Here is a 21448-nt window from a genome sequence, read left to right on the forward strand (position 1 = left end):
CCGAGTTTGATTGGTTTTGTACAACAACACAGCTAAGAGATAATGTCACGTCAGTCATTGCACAGAGGCCTACTGGCTATGGCTCATTTGCATATGAAAAGACACTCTTCTGTAATCAACGTTTCTGTCAATCTTCTTTATGTATGCAAATCTTTGTACATAAACATTCAGGAATGAAACCATATAAAACACATATAGCGTTAGAGTTTTTTCATTTCAAATTTATTAATGGAAAAAATGAACGATTTTCAAAAAATCTTTTAACCAAATGATGGCACATACCATGAAGCTTCATAATGAGCAAAAAAAAAAAAAAAGGCCAAAATTCACCAACGAACCTGCATCTCACCAAAAATAAAGTTATTATTTCTCTTTTTATTTTTATTTTTGAAAATTGAAATTATATTCGTATATTTTCCTGTTCTGACCCCTGCCTACATGTGTCACTTTGTTGTGGTCATGGTGGTTTGAGGCAATTTAATAAAAATACCACCATTTTCATTTACAGGTCGAAGGTTTTAGATGTTTGATTAATGCTCTTAAGTAGGCCTATATATAGTTTTTTTTTTCATGTGTGAGTGTCTAGTTCAGATAGTTCTGTGTTCCGTTATTTTCCATATGGTCGCTGTGTTATTGGTTTCTTCTCATCAGTTGTACAGCCTCCGTTACCATGGTTACTGATTGGAAGAACAGTTTTATACATTTGTCAGGGTCGGCGTGAAAAACTAGCTAGGTGGGGTCGGGTAACCGGAACCAAACAATTTGTTTAGGCCTTAAGTCACAGTGCTTCGCCAGACAAAATGTTAGGTTTGTTTTACTCTTTTCAAATTTGTTCCCGTTTTTGGACCCGATGCGTGGCTCTCCGGGATATTCATCATATTGCAATGGGTGCAGCAACATTCTGCGCTCTTCTTAAAAGTCCGAAAATGTCAGCCCCACAAATTTTAATACCCCGTGGGACGGAGACGAGTCTGCGCACATATTTCCTATGTCCAGCGATGTGTGCCTCTTTGACAAATGAAAGTTTCACATACTGTGAGGGCGTGGAAATCGTGCACTGCGCCAGTGCAGCGGCCTGAGCAGTCCGTGACCTAGCCCTGACCTACTTGTAGCAACCGTTTGTTCGTCCATATTGACATATCTGCATGTTGTCTTAGTTAGACGTTCAATCACAACATGGCTCTCTGGTTCCTAATTGTATTAGCTGATTTGGCAAATGTGCCGATACAGGAGGTGAGTACACTGTTGCTTATAAATGGGGCACTGAAATACAGGAGGTGAGGACACTATGGCTTAAAAATGAGGACATGAAATCACCAAAGTTTATATGCACAACTCAAACTTTGTGACCTGACCGAACTTCAAAGGTCAAAATATATCAGGCAAACCAGTAAGCCAAGTACTCGGTTCTCGCCAGTGTACAAATGGTTACTGCATATGGATGTAGATGACCCTACCAAAGTTACCTGTTTCGCTTCAGAATACACTTTTCATAACTCACCAAGACTTGACTGACGTTATGTATCAGTATACCATTCGTACGCGATCGACCTTGATTTGTCCGAAATCAAAGCACTGTTGATATGTCGTTCAATTCCCAGCCCCTTTCTTCGTGTGATTTCAAAAGACATTATATAACAACACATAACAAGTTATTTATGAATGGAGCTCACACTTTCTCATATGCTAAATTCTGCACCTACAATTCATGTTTCGGTTAGAACTTTAGCTTGAGACACTAGTTACTATTAAAGTTAGTATTTCTTCCGTACAATGGTTTCCTTGTTCTGTGCATGAACAAATGTAAGGTATTTGCCCAAATATGTCGACCAAATAACCCTTTCATCCTTTGTTAGCTATGATAGCCCAATAATGTGAATGCAACATTATGTAATGTATGGCAATGACTCACTGCTAGCGGGTTTATTATCTCATGATCTGAAAATGACCTGCGCTGATCCACCTGCGCTATGCCATTACTAAATCGCTGTGCTATGCAATTGATGTACGCCACCAACGGTCACATGCTCATATATCTGATCAAGGTATAAAATTCCAATACTTTCCAGTTTTTTCATCAGTTTTCCAAGAGTATTCACACCAACTTTGGTAATTTTCAAGGAGTGTTGACCAGCAAAATACATATTATTTTTTTAATACACATTTCTCACCTACGTTGTACATTTGAACAATAAACTTGTAATAGTGTTGACCAAAACTGTACGAATATTGCAGTCATTTGACATCTTGAATAATATTTTTACTGAATAAAAAAATAATACATAAGAGGATTAAAATGGCTCAGGCAGAGTTTATATGCTTTTCACTCATGTGAAAATACTTACAAATTTTTTTTATATACTTTACTAATAGAAGGTTTATGTTGATATAAATGAATGCTGCCTTCTCTGATATTGCAATATTTGTGTTCAGGCATTGTTAGAACTGTTGATTCCATAGTAGACAGTTACTGAACATTTTTTGATATGTACAATAAATCATGTCATGGAATCGTTTATAAGTTGTCTAATACCAGGATTGCATTGGTGGTTATTTTTTGCGTTCAGTTAAAGATATACATAAGTAGAATACTGTGAGTACTTTTAATATACAGCAAATATCTTACATCCTAAAAACATATCAGTTCAGATTATGACATAGTGTAGCTGCTAGACCTTCCAGTTTTCTTCCAATATGATATGACAAGTGACAAGGTCACTTTATCGAGGGTGGAACAGTACCACTCCTGAGGTCTAGCTAAAGTCATCTCCGCATTCCAGGCTAATAGTTGGTTGGTTGATTAATCGATTGATTGATATTGGTAGTTGACTAAACTATTCCCTATTTGTGATATTAAACCTGCCCATTGATATAATTACAATCCCCATTAAAAATTATTTATCTCTACATCTCTCTACAGATTATATTTCCTCTCCTGCAAGTGTGTTCAATCATATTAGCAATAATTTATAGACATGTACTACATCCAAATAAAGTTAGCCCTACGACAAGACATGTTGTATCAACTGCTATTGGTCTATCGATAGGAATTTATTGTTACTCATGGTAAGTAAGTCATGGTCTAGAATGGTCATGATGTACACCTTTGATAATGCTGGCAAGACATCAGCAAAAATTTTGTATTTGCTTCCAGATTTATTTTTTGACTGAGTAGAAATTTTTGTTTGTAACTATATAGTCAGGGGCCAACCTTTAATAAAACCTTCAAAATGAGGATTACCTGACATGGCTGAACACACTTTTTTTTCATGACCATAGCAGTTTAGTACAATGTATAGGGAATATTAAAAACAATGTATAAAAAGTTTGTTATTTTACATTTTACACCTCTATTGATCTTTTTGCAATTTAAGTGTTCTCTGCAGCCATACGTTTACAAGTGTAGTGAGTAGAAATGCAGCACAAAAACACCACAAACACAATTGCAAATACATGGAGTACCTAAACTTGTACTCATGCAATTGCATCCTAGAGTTCTGTTATCCTCACATCATTTGCATGTGTTTATCCAACATCTTCAAACTCATACTCCCGAGATCATAAGATTTCAGACTCCTTTACAAGGAAATACCATGCACACATTTGCATATCATTTGCTTGCATGTGCGCAATATAGTAATGTTTTTCATCAGTGCAAATATCACTATAGTTAATGCATATACACCAGTGGTAGCAATCACTGATACATGTGTTATATACTGGTCAGACTTATGATATTTATTTAAAATATAGTTGTCCGTTCTCTTACAGGTCAATGCTGCATTTACTACTGCACTCAACTATTGGATTAATTCTTACAAAATTTGTAAATCGTAAATATATGGCAATAGTTGTGTTCTTCGTTACAATGGCCCATCTATCCATAGAACATATACGCAAAGAATTGACTGGAAGTGCTTCGGATCTTCTCCACCATGAAACGTACGTTACCACAGCTTTCAAAAACTCCAGTATTATCTTACTTATGTTATAAAAAAATCATCTTGTATAATCAGGGTTATCTTACTTCAATATCTTTCATGAGTTCCCCGTTAAGCCCCTTCCTTTTCAGGGATATATATGTTAGCATACCCACAAACAATTATAAGCTGTTACTATTGCGCAAATAATTGACCAACCAATCATAAAGTCCTTTCAACTATCAAACTGTTTTTCAAACATGGCTGCCTCTGTCACCAAAATTAACTTCAAAGTTAGAGAAATGTGTCCTATTTCAACTTGACAACAAGTAGTGTGATCGACAGAAATTATACTACAACAATGTTCAACCAACTGTATTTCTTAGCCCGTCTCAAGCTGTGCTAAAACTACCTGCTAGCAGCAAGTTTCTCCACAGTGTAATCTCTCACTCCTTGATGTTTAATTAGTGTACATTTCACCAGTGGAGTTTTAAGTAGAGTCTTCAGGATAGCGACACTGTGGGATATCTAATCTGGTATAATAAACAAAGTTGCAGTGTTGTGTTGTGTTGTGTTGTAGTTGCTAATTTAACATCAAATGTTGGAGTTGTTTGTTCACCATCAGAGTGAAGTGAGTGAGTGTTTGTGTGTCTTATTATATGTGTAGTGACTAGCCATTCTTGGTCTTATTGACAATTTGTTTCAATTACACATGAGGGAGTGAAAGATTACACTGTGATCAATAGAGAAAGTTGCTGCTAGTAGTAGTAGGTGGATTTAGCACAGCTTGAGACAGACTAAGAGATGCAGTTGAATTGGTCGAACATCGGTATATGTCTGCCATGAGAGAAATGCCAAGGCAACTTCAATTTTCCTTTAAAAAATGATGGTAATATTTTTAAAAGTACGACATAAAGCGATGTAATAAATTCAACTGCTCAAGGATTTGATCAATCTGATTAAAATCTGATGTGGTGAAAGCGGCTTATAGATTACCAACCATGGTAATCTAACAACCAAATGACAATCTTAATTACAAAAATCAGTATACATTTCTGAAGATATAAATTCTTGTAGTGTGTAATTAAAATACAACAGCCCCAGTATCAAGGTTTGTGCCATCTGGATGTTACCTACATGTACCCATCGTGCATTGCTCTTTTAACCTGTTGATTTGAATCATGTTTTAAATGATTTTTTTTAGCCCTATGATGATGATGACAATGAAGGTAACAAGTGTTGCATTTGGTTTACATGACGGTGAGTATCATTTGCATAAACCGTGTCATTTGAATTGCATACTAATAGAGTCATTTGCATAATAGTGCTGTTTGCATACTTAAAATGCCATTTTCATACAAATAGTGGATTTTTTCATATCAATATTGATATTTGCATACTAATAGTGTCATTTGCATACTAATAATGACATTTTCATAACAATCGTCATTATCATTCTACAAGCTGTTTTTATACAAACTCAAAGAATGTAACACACTGAAACTGCATCAGTGAATTAAACTGCATGTCAGTGTTTCAAACTTAAAAGGAATTTTGAATATTGAGTTATTTAAAATGGATGAATGATGTACTGAAGTCATGTCACATGTTGTATCATTTGAACCATATTTCACCAGATTTTGATCATTGGTATAAGTGACCGAGTATGCATTTTACAAACTTGCAGTAAGCTTGTATGAGTACTTGACATCTTGAGCCAATGATTTTACTTATGATTTAATAGAAGCATGTAAAAGTTTGTAAGCTTGTATACCTTGTTGCATACTTGCAGAGGTGTGGGAGCAGTCTTCTGATATTCAACTATCTACCTTAGAAGCTCTCACTAGGTTTGTTTGCAATATATATAGCAAGTCATTGTAAGCTGCCTACTCGCTTTAATTGTTCCATACATGTACAAGCTTGTTGCCACTTGCCATCTAGGAATTATGCCTACAGTGTTTTCATACTCAAATTGTAACTATGATTTGTGATTCCGTTTCCCTCAACTACTACTTTTTCTTGTCCACCAACAGGGTCATCAATGGATTCTTCAAAGCAACACCCAAAACAAAGGCTGCTTGCAATAAGGTGGGCAAGCAGACACATCTGTACCTGTAAAACTTTATGATTGGCTGGTTGTGTGCTAGGCAATGCACCACAGTCATGTAGTGCAGGTAGAGAGAGTTAAGGGTCCACAAAATACAGTAATATACCAATTTCCCTATTGTTGATTTGAAGATGAATTGATCAATATACTGGTGCACCTTCAGTAAAAAATATACACAAAAAATGTCAATAACAGTAAATTTTATATCACTAAATTTCAAAAGGGAAGACTGAGTTAATTGTTTGATCACAGTTCATTTGTTTCATCAAATAACAAAAAAAGGCTCATTTATATATGGCATATCTTCAAATTCCTTTATTCTATAGTGATTGGTTTCTTGAAAACTTACCATTATTTATTTTCATTTTGAAGATTACAGCATTTGTTACCTATCAATTCCAAAACACCAATGTTGCAAACACACACACACACACACACACACACACACATACACACACACATACACACACACACATACACGCACACACATACACACACACACATACACACACACACACACAAACACACACACAAACACACACACATACACACACACACACACACAGAGGGTGGCAAACCTATGTGTGTATAAAGTAAGATTTGGTTCTATATATAAAGTGTATCAGTCAATCTCACCTACTAGAGCATTATTTTTCTGCAGGGGCAAAAAAAAACATTTGTTTAAACAATACTGAAAATAGGCCAGTGGTTTTACTATGATGGTGTTGGTTTTTGTATATAACTATTGTGTGCCGACTTAAGGTTTTCAAATTCTATCTGTGAGTCAGGATTCCATTTACCTCAAATACAAGGTGTTTTAAAGCCTTCTGATAAAATATATACCTTACAGTTTGGAAGTAGTCGTGGTTGACTGGTAGAACTATTGATTAACGAGGCCATATGGGCAAAAAAAGGAATTTGTCTTTTTTGCTTTTTGATGAATAAAACAACATGAATACATGCTTCTATTTGAAAAAGAAAAGTCACGTCAAATAGCCCAAGATCATGTTCAAAATCTAAGCCAGATACATATTGCAAGAAAATAGAAATATGTTTTTAAAAATTTGTTATTGTACAAATGTATGTGTTTAGGTTTTCATCATACGTAATAAGTTGTCCGTTGATTTCATGCAAATCACCTGATCACATTACAATCTCTCATTCTTACAGACGATTTCCTATACATAATGGGTTGTCCGTTGTTTTCCTGATATGCAAATCATCTGATTACAATCTCTTTCTTACAGGCGATTTCCCTCAATCCTTGAGTACTATAGCTATATCTTCAACTTCCAAACCTTCCTAATTGGACCATTTTGTTTCTTCACCGATTACATCGATTTCGTGGAAGGAAAAAATCTTGTACCATACAAAATCAAAACTAAAGATGGTAAAGAAGTTATTATCAGCAGGGAACCATCTGTAATGGTAAGTTGAATAGTTGAATATCTAATAAGTATGAAAACCGACTTCCGGACATTTCTTGAAAAATGAGCTGACATAACTACCTAGTATGTCACTAAAATGCGAGGTAACACTGACAGATAGGAGAAATCGTTGCACTGAATGTATATCCCGGTAACCACATGTACAATGTAGATTCTTGTATTGTTGTTTGGATGGAAGAACTGTGCTGACCATGAGGATGCTCTTCAACTGTATCAGCTTCAAATACTTAATTCTTAGTTCAATATTTTAATGTCTTATCAATATCAGGGTTTTAGTTCGCTGAAAACTAACTCCTGGCCATTTGATCGACTGAACAGTTGCGTGATGCAGAGATGGTGAAAGTGACTTTGTGGCTTACTTGCCATCAATTAAATCAGTTGCAGTTAAATAAGTTTCACCTTCGTTCCCCAGCCTTTAAACAATTATTTATTCAAATGAAGCTTTTCATTATTGTCTTTTACCCAATATGACATTCTTATATATTTTTCAGGGTGCTTTCTTTGAGAAGGTAACCATTTGTGTCATAACAGGTACAACTTTTGTTGTATATGGCTCTTCTTATACTGCCATCGGCAACATAAGTAAGTATTGAATTACTGACCTTGCATGATTGAAGTAATAGACTTAAACTACAAAGTTTGTATACTTCTAGCTGTACTTGTCCATGTATGACCCCCAAGTGAGATGACACAAAATAAAACAAGTCGTTTATCCACAAGCAGTGTCAATGGATTTATAAACAGATTTTATAATTATACAAATGCAGGTCAAAAAAGGTCAAAATAAGGGGCAGGGCTAACAGTGGATTATAAAGGGATGGGTACAATATTACATGTATCTATACAGTATATGTGTAAGGATCAAATTGTTTCATAGAGTTTTATACACAGTACTGTCATTCACTTGTCTTTATGCCATCATGATTATGATATTTGTTCTTGTTTGTTATTAATTAATTATGTAACTTAATCATTATCCTGTTCTAGGTGAAGAAGTTCTGAACTCGTCTCATATATATCGTGCAGTATACCTAGCACTGTGTATGGGATTGATCATGTTTAAATACGCATTTGGAATAATAACGTGTAAGTTTAAAAGCTTGTACCAAAGCTTGTACCATTTATTTCCCCCATATCCATGCCTGTATAGAAGAGGAGTAGATAATTTAATACATATGACTGATTCATTTTAGGCAGGGGTGAACAAATCATTTTGTGAACTGGTGGTCCCCGGACCAGTGCCTTAAAAAATCCAGTGGTCCTGCTGAAAGAATTAGTGGTCCAAGGTCCCACTAATGTGAAACATTAAATCTTACCTATGAATCTGTATATTCAGACAACTTTTTAACATAGTTATTAACAGTAAGGTACTGGTCCGACGGACCAGACAAGGTAAAATTTGTGTGGCCTGCCAAAAAAAAATCGCTAGTCCCGGACCCAGGACCAGTGGATTTGTTCACCCCTGATTTTAGGTATATGTAAAATGTCTCAACTGTCAAATTATGCAGACTTATTGTCCTAAGATCTAATAGTTAAGCCATAAGTCATTCTAAATTTACATCCAGACATCCAAGATTTTAAAATTTGACAGGTCATGTCAGATTCTTTTTTTCAAAGGGTATTCTTTACAAATTTAGTATGGGTTCAGATCAAATCTCACCACAAACATAATTTTGGAATGTGTGAGTTTTATTGTATTTGCAATTTTATTAAATAATCATTTGCTTTTTTTTCTCTCTCTCTCTAGCTGACTTGGTATGCAATGCTTCTGGCTTTGGTTTCAATGGCTATGATGATAATGGGAATCCTAAATGGGATCTCGTAACCTCAATCAACTTTGTCAAGTTTTGGGTAATGATAAACTTAATATCTCTTAATGCATATTTTCATATTAATATAATTACCTCAAATAGAAGACCACTGATAATGTTATTTGGTGTATTTTATGATGACTGCAACTAATGTTGATATTTACAGTCATTTCTATATATAATCATTTATTGTAGATTAATCCAAATATCAAATCTGTTATTATCTGTAGAAGTTAAAAAGCTATAATTTCAAGAATATATCTACTCCAATACATGACTACAAACATGATTTTTTGTTCTCAATTATTACACAAAATATGTTCTGTTTAAGCTATAGGTTGTCAAATCAATTTCAGGCCTTGTCACTTTGTAAGATAATAAACATTACTACCAAATTAGAGACACTATACAGTTTCAATTAGGCAAACATTGTTTTTTACATCGTGCACAATGTTTTTGTTACATCGATGTAGACAAACCAACAGACGTCAATAATGCACAATACAAAATGTTATATTTTTTCTTGCTACGAACACAAATAAACAGGTATATGTTGGAATCTACCTTGTCTCATCTGACAGTGATGTTTATTTGTATTCACAGTGAGATGAAATGTATCATTTTATGCATGTGTGCTATTAATGTCTGTATTTTGTTCATGCAATTTGTGACAAATAAACTTATATGAAAAGTAAAAATCATTCCTCCCTATTGAAATTCTATAGCTATAATTGTAGTAAAGGGAAACAAAAGTAGTTTTCAAGTATTTATACTACTTGGGCTAGTACATTAAAGACATACATTTTTTTTTTTAAATTGAGTGTTGTTCAAACCAAACATTAAATCAATTTGTGCACCATTTTGCTCTCTCAAAACAAACCTAGATAGTTTTGAATGCAGAATTCTGTTTTCAAGGTTACGTGTTACCATATTTATACTAGAACCTGATGGTTGATATGTAGATGCATGTTATAGGGTTTCAAATGAATTGCTGTCTTTTAATAATTTCAGCGGGCAACTGACATAAATGATAATATCAGCAATTGGAACGTCACTGTCATTCGATGGTTGAAATACGCCTGTTATTACCGTGTGCCTTATCACAAAGACAAATTTACCATTTTACTATCGACTGTCTGGCATGGATTTTATCCAGGATACTTTTGGACACTGTTTTTGAATATGATGTTCTGTGTACCAACATCAAAAAGGGTAGGCTGACATATAGACTGTTTTAAACCCCCTTCCACTTGTTACCAACAAGTGTTTAGACTAATTAAGGCAGTATGCATTTCTTTATTTACCTCAATTTCCTCGTTTAGTGTCATTTTCTCGTTTTGTTTGTTCCGGGAGTGATTGTCAGAATATTCACCACATCAGATTTTAATCAGATTGAGTAGAATGAACCTTGGCAGCCAAGTTGAAGTTACCCGACACAAAACTTAACAAGTTCTATTCTTCTCAACTAAACTATTAACACTGGCTTTGACATTCACACAACCAGAGCATATTTTTCAATGCACACAATGAAAATGAGTCTTGGGTGGTACCGTAAAGAGGGCTTTGATTTACAACTATGTGGCTTCAGTGGCTATTTTACCTTCCTTAAGGATGGTTATGTATTTAAGGATAAAAAGTCTGTCTGTTTGTCTGTCATCGTTTTCTCAAAAACGGCTGACTCAATTAAAATGAAAATTGCTGCACATATTGTTTAGGACCAGTAATGGCTAGCACTGATTAGGTTTTGGTAAACATACATTAATGAGCTAATTACATAATTAATGGTTTTCGGTAATTAGGCTCTATCTTAAGAATGCATGTGTGAAATTTAATATAATTTGGCACATACTTCAAACATAAGAAAGGGCACATGTCTTGAAAAGCTTGTTGATGTAGCATTTAGTTTTAATGCATCATTTGCATAATTAATGATTTTCAGTGATTAGGCTATATATGAAGAGTGCAAACTTCAAGTTCCATATAATTTGGTATGTGCATTCATGATATCTGGCTGCATTTTGCCATTGACAGGTAAAAAATGCAAAACTGTAATGTTCAGAAACGAAAATATTAGTTTGTAAATAATGTTATATTTTCAAGAAACCATCTATTTATAAAAAGTATAGACTTTTTAGCTGTTTTGTGAAATTTTGATAAAAAGTATAGACTTTTTAGCTGTGTTGTGAAATTTTGAGATTTGTGGAACATATATGGCAATCTTAAATTGGGTAGTCAGTGTTTGTCATTCCATAGAATTGATGAGCTATGATTAAACAATTAACTCACTCTCCTAATTTGAAATTTGGTGATTTAAATTGTAACATCAAGGACATGACTGTGTATTCTTTCTTACAGGTACATTCATACATAGATGAATTCAACATAAAGACAACACCAGGAAGAGTGCTGTATTACTGTATTCTGTGGCCCCTTAACACTCTCTACCTCAATTACATGTGTATAGCACATTTCCTAGTATACAACCCACCCATTATACAGTATTACAGGTACAGATAAGTAATTTTGACCTTTAACCTTTCATTACAATATTACTCAATCCCCAAACAGAAAGGATTTATAATTTATCCTTTTAGCAGTAACTTTGATTGTCTAGTTCCTATATGGTATCATTAAGATTCACACCTCATGGTTTAGTTAGAGACCATGTTAGCATCCAGACTGTAACTTTGCAAACAGTTGTAGAGATGCAAAAAATAAATTACACATACAGACCCAACCAAGTGAATATATACAACTCAGGATTTTCTAACTACCAACACTAAATAGAGAAAATCTCCAATGAAACTACCAAAAGCTTCTTCAATAGTTTTTTTCTTAAAGTTCTTGTTGAAAAATCTACTTAGTTACTAATAATAGAAACTAGGTGATGAATATCAAACAAAATGGGATGTTTCCCAAATTGAAAAAAAAAAATTGCTTTACAAAATGAACAGTTCAAAAACTGAAAACTTAAAGACTTGCTATGGGTTACCACAAGTTACACACATTTCATTCTAACAAACCAGACCATGTATGTATTTCTGCTGACACAATACAAGTTGTCAAATTGTCACTACAAAGAGGGTTTTACATATATGACTATGCAGATGTCTTTTATTTACTTGACTTGTTTCATCTTTTGTTTCTCATAGCTCTCTATATTTCTGTGGTCATATTTTCTCCATCCTGATGCTATGCATCCTACCGGCCAAGAAGATTACTAGGAAGATAATATCCAGTAATGCTGCTACCTTAACAAATGAGGTCCCAATGCAACCAGTAAATAAAATGAAGGATGAGTAAATGACGTCATATGTCGTCCAAGGTATTTTTTTTAGAATTGGTAAATTGTAATTAGTGTGATGGTGATACAGAACCGGAAAGAAAATAAACACATGCAGCATTTTGTGCCATGTAATTTTTAAAATTTGGTATTTGGACTATGGGTATGAATAGGTGATACAGATCAAGAGGAAAAAATGCATGCGAAATTATACATTTCTGAATAGCAGCCATTGATTCATGTAATGATATTACCTTGACCTTCAAAATTTAAAGCATTTTATCCACGGGACAACTGGGAGAGTGTCTTCACTGGAGATTTATTTCCATTAGAAATGACATTGGTGATCCATTTACTCTAAAACTATAGTTCTAAAGATAGATTTTACCTTGACCTTCAATATCAATTTTTTTTAAATACCCAAACACCCATTTCATCCATTGGACAACTGTAACAGGGAAGGGGAGAACATTTTCACTGGAGACTTGTTTGCATCAGAAATGACATCCGTGATCAATTTACACCAAAACAATAGTCCTTAAAGGGCTATGATCCAATCCCGGATCACAACATTAGGGTTGTCTAATCAGTTAATCCATAACGATTACATGGGATCATTGTTTTGTAATCACCCAGCTTTTAATTTTCTACAGCTTCGCCAGACAACTATTTTTTTCACACCTAGATTTTAATCCTAATCTGAAATTGGCCTTTAAATAATTACTTTGAACTTTGAACTTTGAAATAGTATGTTTTATTGCTCTGTTGTGATAATGTGCAAATTAGATGATTTGACAAGTTAACAGCATTTACTTATTTATTAATTTATACGCATCATACCCTGCTGATGTTATAAGCAAAGCAGATCACTTCTAATCAGTAAAAGAAAAAATAAGTTGAATTTTGAAACTTTGTATGTCATTTTGATATGAGCTTTTGTACATTCAAATAAAATATTTAATTCTTCCATTATTTTGTGTATGTGTGTCGTTCTGACTCCATTGTAACTCGTTCACGACCCTGTGGTATTTATAAGCTTGCATCCTTTTGTACATGTTTATATTGAGTAACAATAGACCCTGGTGTGAACTCGGTGAACTCCAGTGTCTATGGACTAACCTCAGTGGTCTGAGGACTAACCTTTGCAGCTTTGTATCCCCAGAATACAATGGTAGTCAGATACAGTCGTAAAAACCATAGTAACAATGTCAGTAGATCTGTCTATGTAAATACAAAACATTGTATTGTTGTCTATAGTTTTTTTTAATGAAATGATAGGGATCGTAGGAAACCACTGCTCTGTATATATTACACAAAAGTGTACGAGTTGGGGATAACTCTATACATAGCGTCATGTAAAGATATGTGTGGTCTATCTGCTAGTCCTCGGATGTTCTTGCGATACAATACGACACACGACCGAACATCGCTATCGAGGATAGCTCTCACTGCAAACTTTGTTCGCTTATAGTATCGAAAGAATGCCCGAACGTCTAGCAGCGAGACTAAGATATGTGCTGAGTTACAATTGTTGTTAGCAAAGCAGTCAAAGCACTATAACGTGTGTTCCAGTTCAATGAATAACTTTGCTTCTTTCAAATATGACCGTGGATTATAAGCTTATACTTCCAAGCCTAGTTTATTACTATATTGCGGAGTTCGCTCTCCTCGCGACTGTGAACCTTGGGTAAAAATCTATTTTGTAATACAGTAGCAGTGGTATGATTGTACATATTGACACTATCAGACATTCGTGACACGTTCCATAATGTAATAAATTATCGATAATATTCAGGATTTTAATACTAGTGTGATGATCGACCTAAATTTGACCGTGACGATCATATAAACCCGGATCTGGTATTGTTATGTATCATGGGCTATGACAAGTATCGATAAATCTACATGTCACATGATGTACAGGAAGTTTGTAGCTCAGGGAAAGATATATCATACCTCTTTGTTCTCACAACTGACAAGAGGTATGAAGCTCGTAACTGCTCATTTCCCATACCGTCACTCACCACTGTACAGCAGACCACTTCCAAGCTAGTTTGTAAGGTATGCCGTGACGGGGCGCCCTCACACATCGGTGAGGGCAGAACGACACGACGGCTCTTATACAGTCTACTTCTAAGCCAGAGTTGCCATTTAGAAGAGAAATCTATTGTGGAGAGGCCTTGTGATGCAGTATTGGTGAAAATGGTTTTCTGGGTCCCCAAAGCATTTAAGAAATACGGGTAAGTCAGCATCTCCTTTCTTCTTAAACCAGAACAATGGATGCAAAACGGTATAGATATTGACTGATCTGAGGTTTCTCTTGGTGTAGTAGACACATGAATATGTGGTGTTACTGAAACAGTAATGAAACGGACACAGCAACTTTCTATCTACAGCCATTTTTCGCCATCAACTTTATTGAACAACTTGTCATTCTTATACAACATTCTAAAATACAAAAACACAGTTTGGGAACTTTGTATTCAATGAAGTCTTGTGAGTACCGCAATTACTCATCCTTACTGAAAGTATTACGTCATAAAATGAATTCTGACCTTTAGAAGTGTGATAATAACCGTTCCCCTTTCACTTATAGAATATGTACATGTATGTATGTATGTATGTATGTATGTATGTATGTATGTATGTATGTATGTATGTATGTATGTATGACAAATGCCATGCACGAAAAGTTTTTTTTTCAAATTTCGAAAAGTTCATTCATAGTTTTGCATTTTTATGGTAGAATAATTCAGAATAATCCATTCATCTTGACTTTTTTTCTGTAACATTATATGTAGCAAAAAAATAGACGCTCGGTTTTAATATCTCATTTATTTAGCATTTATACTGTTATTACGACCTTTTGTATCTCTATGGACCTTTTCTCAAATTACCATTTTATCACCAATCCTTTCTGATCATAGAATGAACCATTGTGTTCTTTTGTTCTGGTTGCCATGACATTGATCAGACTTCGAACCGATTCTTCTGATGTGATGAGGGGATTTGGTCCTCCCATTGCAGTCTTCACTGAACCAGGATGTAAAGACACTGACAGAATATTATCTGATGCAAGTTCCAAACTCAGGTTCTTTGTAATCATATTTAAAGCAAGCTGCGAAGAGAAAACGTGTTTATTGAAATTAACCAACTGATTATGCAGTCTATGACCATTATGCAAATTGTAGTTCTTGTTGTCAGTGTACACCATTATCTCCAGCTTTAAAACATTATTGGGAAAAACATAGAATGCAGCAATATGAACGGAGTAACACTAAATAGGTTGATGTGTGCATACAATACGTATGTATGTATGTATGTATGTATGTATGTATGTATGTATGCATGCATGCATGTATGTATAATTATGTATGTATGTATGTATGTATGTATGTATGTATGTATGTATGTATGCATGCATGCATGCATGCATGTATGTATGTATGTGTGCATGCATGTATGTATGTATGTATGTATGTACGTACGTACGTACGTATGTACGTACGTATGTATGTATGTATGTATGTATGTATGTATGCATGTCCCTTGTTCTTTTTTCTTTTGGCATATTTCCTTGCCAATGTCACTTCTTGTGTACATGGCTTAAGAAATGTCACTTCTTGTGTACATGGCTTAAGAAATGTCACTTCTTGTGTACACGGCTTAATAAATAAATAAATAAATAAATAAATAAATAAATATTACCTGTGCACAAGAGTTTAAGGAATTTGACACACTTAAAAAAATAGCGCAAATATTGCGTTGCCGCACAACTTCATGTTCAGGGCAATGATAGATATATAATTTTTTGAAGATTTAAAGTTGTAACCAAAACAAAATTCATAATCCAGCCATCCTATGTTGGAAGTGTACAAGACAAGTATAGCAACATCCTAATCAAACTTTAAAGGGATGTGTCTACAAGGTTTTGTACTTCTTTATTTTTTTTAAATCAATTTGGAACCAAGTCATACCAATGTAACAGGGTTATCTTTCTTGGTTGTCTTATTGTAATATTGTAAAAGCCAGCTACATTCAGTTTATATGGGTAGGTGATGAAACAGCTGTCTTACAATATATTACATAATCCAGTCATAAACCAAACTGGCCATGCTACAGGCTTTACCACCAGAGGAAATAGTAAAGTAAACATTATAGTTAATTAACAATGTACTGTTCTCACTGTGTCAGCTATTAATGAGGACAAATCTACACATTCTCAACAAAGTTAAGCTCAATCTACTGGGTAATTTCAGAGTTGAAGATTTTTGAGGAAATGCAATGACAAAGAATAACACTTCTAGAAACATCTCACCAAGTTTCAAACTCACTCACTTAGTATTTTTTGAGATATAAGTTTTGACCAAAATTCACATTTTTGCACCTTAATTCCATATCACTCATGGAATCATAGTATGCTTAACATATCTTTGTCCATACATCCCTAAATGCATTTCCATCTGCTCAGTGGTTTTGGAATTATAGATTTTTAACCAAAAAGACACATTTTCAGCCCTAATTTGCATATCACTGATGGAATCATCCCGTCATGAACAAATCTTACTTTACACCCCCTTAAGAATGTTCCCACCAAATTTCGCACCAATCTGCCCAATAGTTTCTGAGTTTAAGTTTTTTGACCAAAAATCACATTTTTTGACCAAAAACCCACATCCCTGATGCAATCACTTTCATTTGAACAATTTCCCAACTAGACACCATAAGTAACATGACCACCAAATATCAAAGCAATCGGTCCAGCAGTTTTTGACTTTAAGTTGTTTACACACATACACACACACACACACACACACACACACACAGACAGACAGACACTTTGCCATGCCTATAGCACTACTGAACCTTTCAGTTCAGTTGTGCTAAAAAGTATGTGATGTGATATGCAAGAAATGGCTTGATTTTGATAATTTACCCTGAAAGTCACGGTAAATGGCCTGGGTCTGTTGTATTCGTGAAGGGTTCCTCAGCATACAATAAATGGTTTACACTGTGAACGCTTTTCCCAGCTAAAATTCACTACCACATTGGTCTATACAATGAAAGGTCAACATGCGAATATTCATGATTATGACGCCATACTGTGTCATCAATATATTACAATTTTACCGCAAAACAAATATTCTCTGAAATTAAATTGAATGCATTCAATTTTTAGCGCTTACCTTTGAACATCTGTAACTGTACAACTTTCCACTAGTGTTGTCATCCAAGGAAGCAACCCTGCTGCTGACGCTAAAGATGGCAGCACGCGATGCACTCATACCATCACCTCCTACAGATTTACTTGCTTCTCTCAATAAAGGCAAAAATCTCTGAAACATGAAATGAACAGAACAAAAATCTGTCATCATTGTGAATACCTAGAAACTTACTACATCGAGTTGGTTTTAATTCAGTTCGAAATAATCTAAATGTTTTTTATTACCATCTTAAACGTACCCCTTCATGTAACTGTATGGATACAGTTACAGGGAGGATGGGGTGTCTTTTTACTATTTGATCAATGTACAAAGTAATCTCAGAAGGTATTAAGTCGTCAAAATCCACCAGTGCCACCGTGTTATTGGCTCCATTACAAACATTACCAGGTTTGTGTAGTTGAGATAGATTATATCCATGACCACAATAGACCATGTGATGGTTTTACTCTTGTATTTTTACTAATTTCTTGTAAAATTTCTTTTGCCCAAGATTCCACACGTTTCAAATAAAGCAAATTACTATTATAACAATTGCTGGACCAATCGTATTGACCATGTAAGACCTACCTTGACAACCACTGCTGGACCAATCGTATTAACCATGTAAGACCTACCTTGACAACCACTGCTGGACCAATCGTATTAACCATGTAAGACCTACCTTGACAACCACTGCTGGACCAATCGTATTAACCATGTAAGACCTACCTTGGCAACCATGGCTGGACCAATCGTATTAACCATGTAAGACCTACCTTGGCAACCATGGCTGGACCAATCGTATTAACCATGTAAGACCTACCTTGGCAACCATGGCTGGACCAATCGTATTAACCATGTAAGACCTACCTTGACAACCACTGCTGGACCAATCGTATTAACCATGTAAGACCTACCTTGGCAACCATGGCTGGACCAATCGTATTAATTCTGTAATGCATCATCATTGCTTCAACAGTCACATCTTCCATTTTGTCTTCATGTTTGCCAGCATACCCTGCATTATTGATCAACAGATTTAGCCCTGCTTTGCCAACACGTTGTTCAACTTGTTTGGCTGCTTCATCGATTTCTGCAAGGTTTGTAACATCTGGAGAAGAAGCAAATAATTGTTATTTGTGGTATTTGGTTTTTTTTTGTTGGTAGATCGGGACACAATATGTGATGATTGTAGCATAATCATTTGTTGCATGGCTCTCTGAGGTCTATCAATTTATCTATCTAGCTATATTGTATCTATCTATCTATCTATCTATCTATCTATCTATCTATCTATCTATCTATCTATCTATCTATCTATCTAACTATCTATCTATCTTATATCTATCTATCTATCTGTCTATCTATCTAATATCTATCTATCTATCTATCTATCTATTATCTATCAATCAATCAATCAGTCTATCTATCTATCTATCTATCTCTCTCTCTCTCTATCTATATATCTATCTATCTATCTATCTGTCTGTCTATCTATCTATCTATCTATCTATCTATCTATCTATCTATCCATCTATTTATCTATAGTGAGTTTCAAAATACCGTTCAGCTTTAAAATTTCTGTTTGAAAAGACAACGCAGACACCGACAAGAAACTGCATATGCCACATTTCAATAGCAAGATCGCATTTTTTGTTACATATAGCCTAAATAAATCAACCATAATTCAACATATTGCAACTCTGTGCAGACATTCAGGCTCCATTGTTTTTGTTAGTATCAAACACCGTAAAATGTCCTTTGCGGTGTTCATTTGATGTCTACATGGTGGCATGTGTAGTTCATTTCACTTAGACTAAATGTAACAAGAAACTGTACTCATTCAATCTTGCTATGTAGCATGTCCAGATTCTCAATTGATTTCTGCATAGTTATATCAAACAGAAAAGCTGCACGGTATTCTGAAATTCACTGTGATGAAGTACTGAGAGTAAAATTAGGGTCAAATGAAGATAGTATTCAAATACTCTATGGCTTTCATTAAGTTGTATGGTTTGAAATGCCATGCCTCTGCCTACATGTCCTTATTTTTGAAAAGGGTACACCCCCCCCCCTTTTTTTAACATGCCCCTTGTGAGATCGCTCCTTGCAAAGCTCATAATTCGTAAAGAAATTTAATCTCTTATTATTTAATGTATGGACGATGCTACTGTGAAGCGGGGGGGGGGGGGGGGGGGTTAACACAATCCTTGGGCGTATTTCGGGAGGGGTGAAATTTTTTGAGAGCACGAAGGGGTCCGCAAAAAAAAAATGTTTACCAAAATATTTTCTCCTCAGCCTCCCCCTAAATTCTGCTCGCTCTCTAATCTGCCAAACAACGAGTTCAGAAACCAAACTTCTGAGAAAGAAAATAAGTGATTGTTTTTACAAATTGTAATTTACCTACCCATTTTCAGCACTGTAACATTTGGGTTGTCATTGGCAACCTGCTTCAATTCCTGTAAAAATCATTTTTAGACAGTTAAATTCACTAGGGTTATTCTTTTGTTTAATTTCTCTATTATAACAGTACATACTTTTGTACAGTATACACTAAATTGCTTGTTACGTATACTGATTTCTATGGTAAAAGTGCTTCATATTACTATACACGTCACAACATCTACACAGTCCAGTTCCCTGTACTACTGCAGTGACAGCTCACGATTCATGGAAACGCACAGGAAGTCTTAATTTACATAATGTTGATGGGGTACTGGGAATACAATTTCTCTATGTATGACCGGACGTTACGTAGCTGTCATCATGGATATTGCATATAAGGGTCATACCGAATCTCTCTTTGATTTCGCTGTTACACATATCTTCAGTCTAAGCTTATAATATCATCACGGCACAAATCAGAATGAATTGATCAGTCTGATCGATTGATTACTCACACAATTGTACGATTTCTTCCGTGTGAGCTTGTGAGATATATAACACACCCCATGATTATCGTACCAAATAACCTCCGACATGTGAAATATGCCGAGTCATAAATACTAAGCAAACTCAATGATAGAGTACGACAGTACGAGAATTTACTAGTAGTACAAATACGACTTTTAAACTTGTTTTACACCTGGGTGGGCTTTTTCAAGAAGTTGAAAAATACCAACAACAAAATACCGAAACGAGACTGTCTGAGTACTGACAGTGACACTATCATGCTTGCTTAGTTCGAAGTGTTTCATAGTCTATACTGCCATCAGCTCCGTAATATCCTCGACGCCTACTTCCAAGTATATATAGCTCTGAATAAGTAATTACTGACAGAGATTTGTCTGCCAATGTGCCTAAAACAAAGCCTCTTGATGACTGAAAATTGTAATGCAGGTAAACATAGACATAGACCTTGTAACTGCGAAAACTTACTTCAGCTGTTTCAGGTGACAGTGCAGCTGCGAACACATAATCTGGTGGATTTTGTAGTTTTGCGAATTGTCTCACCATCTCCAGACCATTGCCTGTATCAGTTCCTGTTATCAATACAGACCTTACTTCCAGAGCCGATGCCATATCTTGATTCAGCGAGGATGTTGTTGCGATATACTATTTCTCTATCGACGTACTAGTTATATGTGCTATTTTAACTTCGATTACAAACTCCGGGTAGAGGGCGTCCCACTGACGGCAGAGACGTCCTTGAAAATAAATTGGGTTCCAAAACAA

At 35.1% G+C, this 21448-nt stretch overlaps 2 protein-coding genes across 3 annotated transcripts; one reads left to right on the forward strand and one right to left on the reverse strand.

The window, feature by feature from the left end:
- Positions 1-1101: 1101 nt before the first annotated feature.
- LOC144434492 (membrane-bound glycerophospholipid O-acyltransferase 2-like) lies at positions 1102-13445 on the forward strand. 2 transcript variants are annotated; one of them, XM_078122946.1, is made up of 12 exons: positions 1141-1233; positions 2921-3066; positions 3772-3942; positions 5125-5180; positions 5954-6008; positions 7275-7455; positions 7967-8057; positions 8463-8561; positions 9223-9326; positions 10298-10498; positions 11642-11793; positions 12439-13445. In XM_078122946.1, the coding sequence occupies exons 1-12, from the start codon at positions 1177-1179 to the stop codon at positions 12587-12589; spliced, it is 1464 nt and encodes a 487-aa protein (XP_077979072.1). In that variant the 5' UTR covers positions 1141-1176; the 3' UTR covers positions 12590-13445. The 2 variants fall into 2 exon arrangements, with proteins under 2 accessions (XP_077979073.1, XP_077979072.1); XM_078122947.1 differs by lacking the exon at positions 2921-3066 and having other exon boundaries at positions 1102-1233.
- A 1774-nt stretch (positions 13446-15219) lies between these two features.
- LOC144433987 (C-signal-like) lies at positions 15220-21381 on the reverse strand. The gene is made up of 5 exons (XM_078122423.1): positions 21152-21381; positions 20181-20232; positions 18691-18884; positions 17756-17905; positions 15220-15687 (listed from the first exon to the last, which is right to left on the reverse strand). Exons 1-5 carry the CDS (start codon positions 21293-21295, stop codon positions 15463-15465), a joined length of 765 nt encoding a protein of 254 aa, XP_077978549.1. The 5' UTR covers positions 21296-21381; the 3' UTR covers positions 15220-15462.
- Positions 21382-21448: the final 67 nt, after the last annotated feature.

Source organism: Glandiceps talaboti, chromosome 4 (assembly GCF_964340395.1).
Source record: "Glandiceps talaboti chromosome 4, keGlaTala1.1, whole genome shotgun sequence".
NCBI classification, from domain to species: Eukaryota; Metazoa; Hemichordata; class Enteropneusta; family Spengelidae; genus Glandiceps; species Glandiceps talaboti.

What these genes read in the sequence shown, in the direction of transcription:
- LOC144434492 (XM_078122946.1), top strand. Translation starts at nt 1,177, where the DNA reads ATGGCTCTCTGGTTCCTAATTGTATTAGCTGATTTGGCAAATGTGCCG. An exon ending in TGCATTTGGTTTACATGACG is followed by an intron (nt 5,181 to 5,953) that starts GTGAGTATCATT and finishes GTCCACCAACAG; the next exon opens with GGTCATCAATGGATTCTTCA. An exon ending in TACTGCCATCGGCAACATAA is followed by an intron (nt 8,058 to 8,462) that starts GTAAGTATTGAA and finishes ATCCTGTTCTAG; the next exon opens with GTGAAGAAGTTCTGAACTCG.
- LOC144433987 (XM_078122423.1), bottom strand. Translation starts at nt 21,295, where the DNA reads ATGGCATCGGCTCTGGAAGTAAGGTCTGTATTGATAACAGGAACTGAT. An exon ending in TGTTACAGTGCTGAAAATGG is followed by an intron (nt 18,885 to 20,180) that starts GTAGGTAAATTA and finishes CTTCTTCTCCAG; the next exon opens with ATGTTACAAACCTTGCAGAA. An exon ending in ACAGTTACAGATGTTCAAAG is followed by an intron (nt 15,688 to 17,755) that starts GTAAGCGCTAAA and finishes TTCTCTTCGCAG; the next exon opens with CTTGCTTTAAATATGATTAC.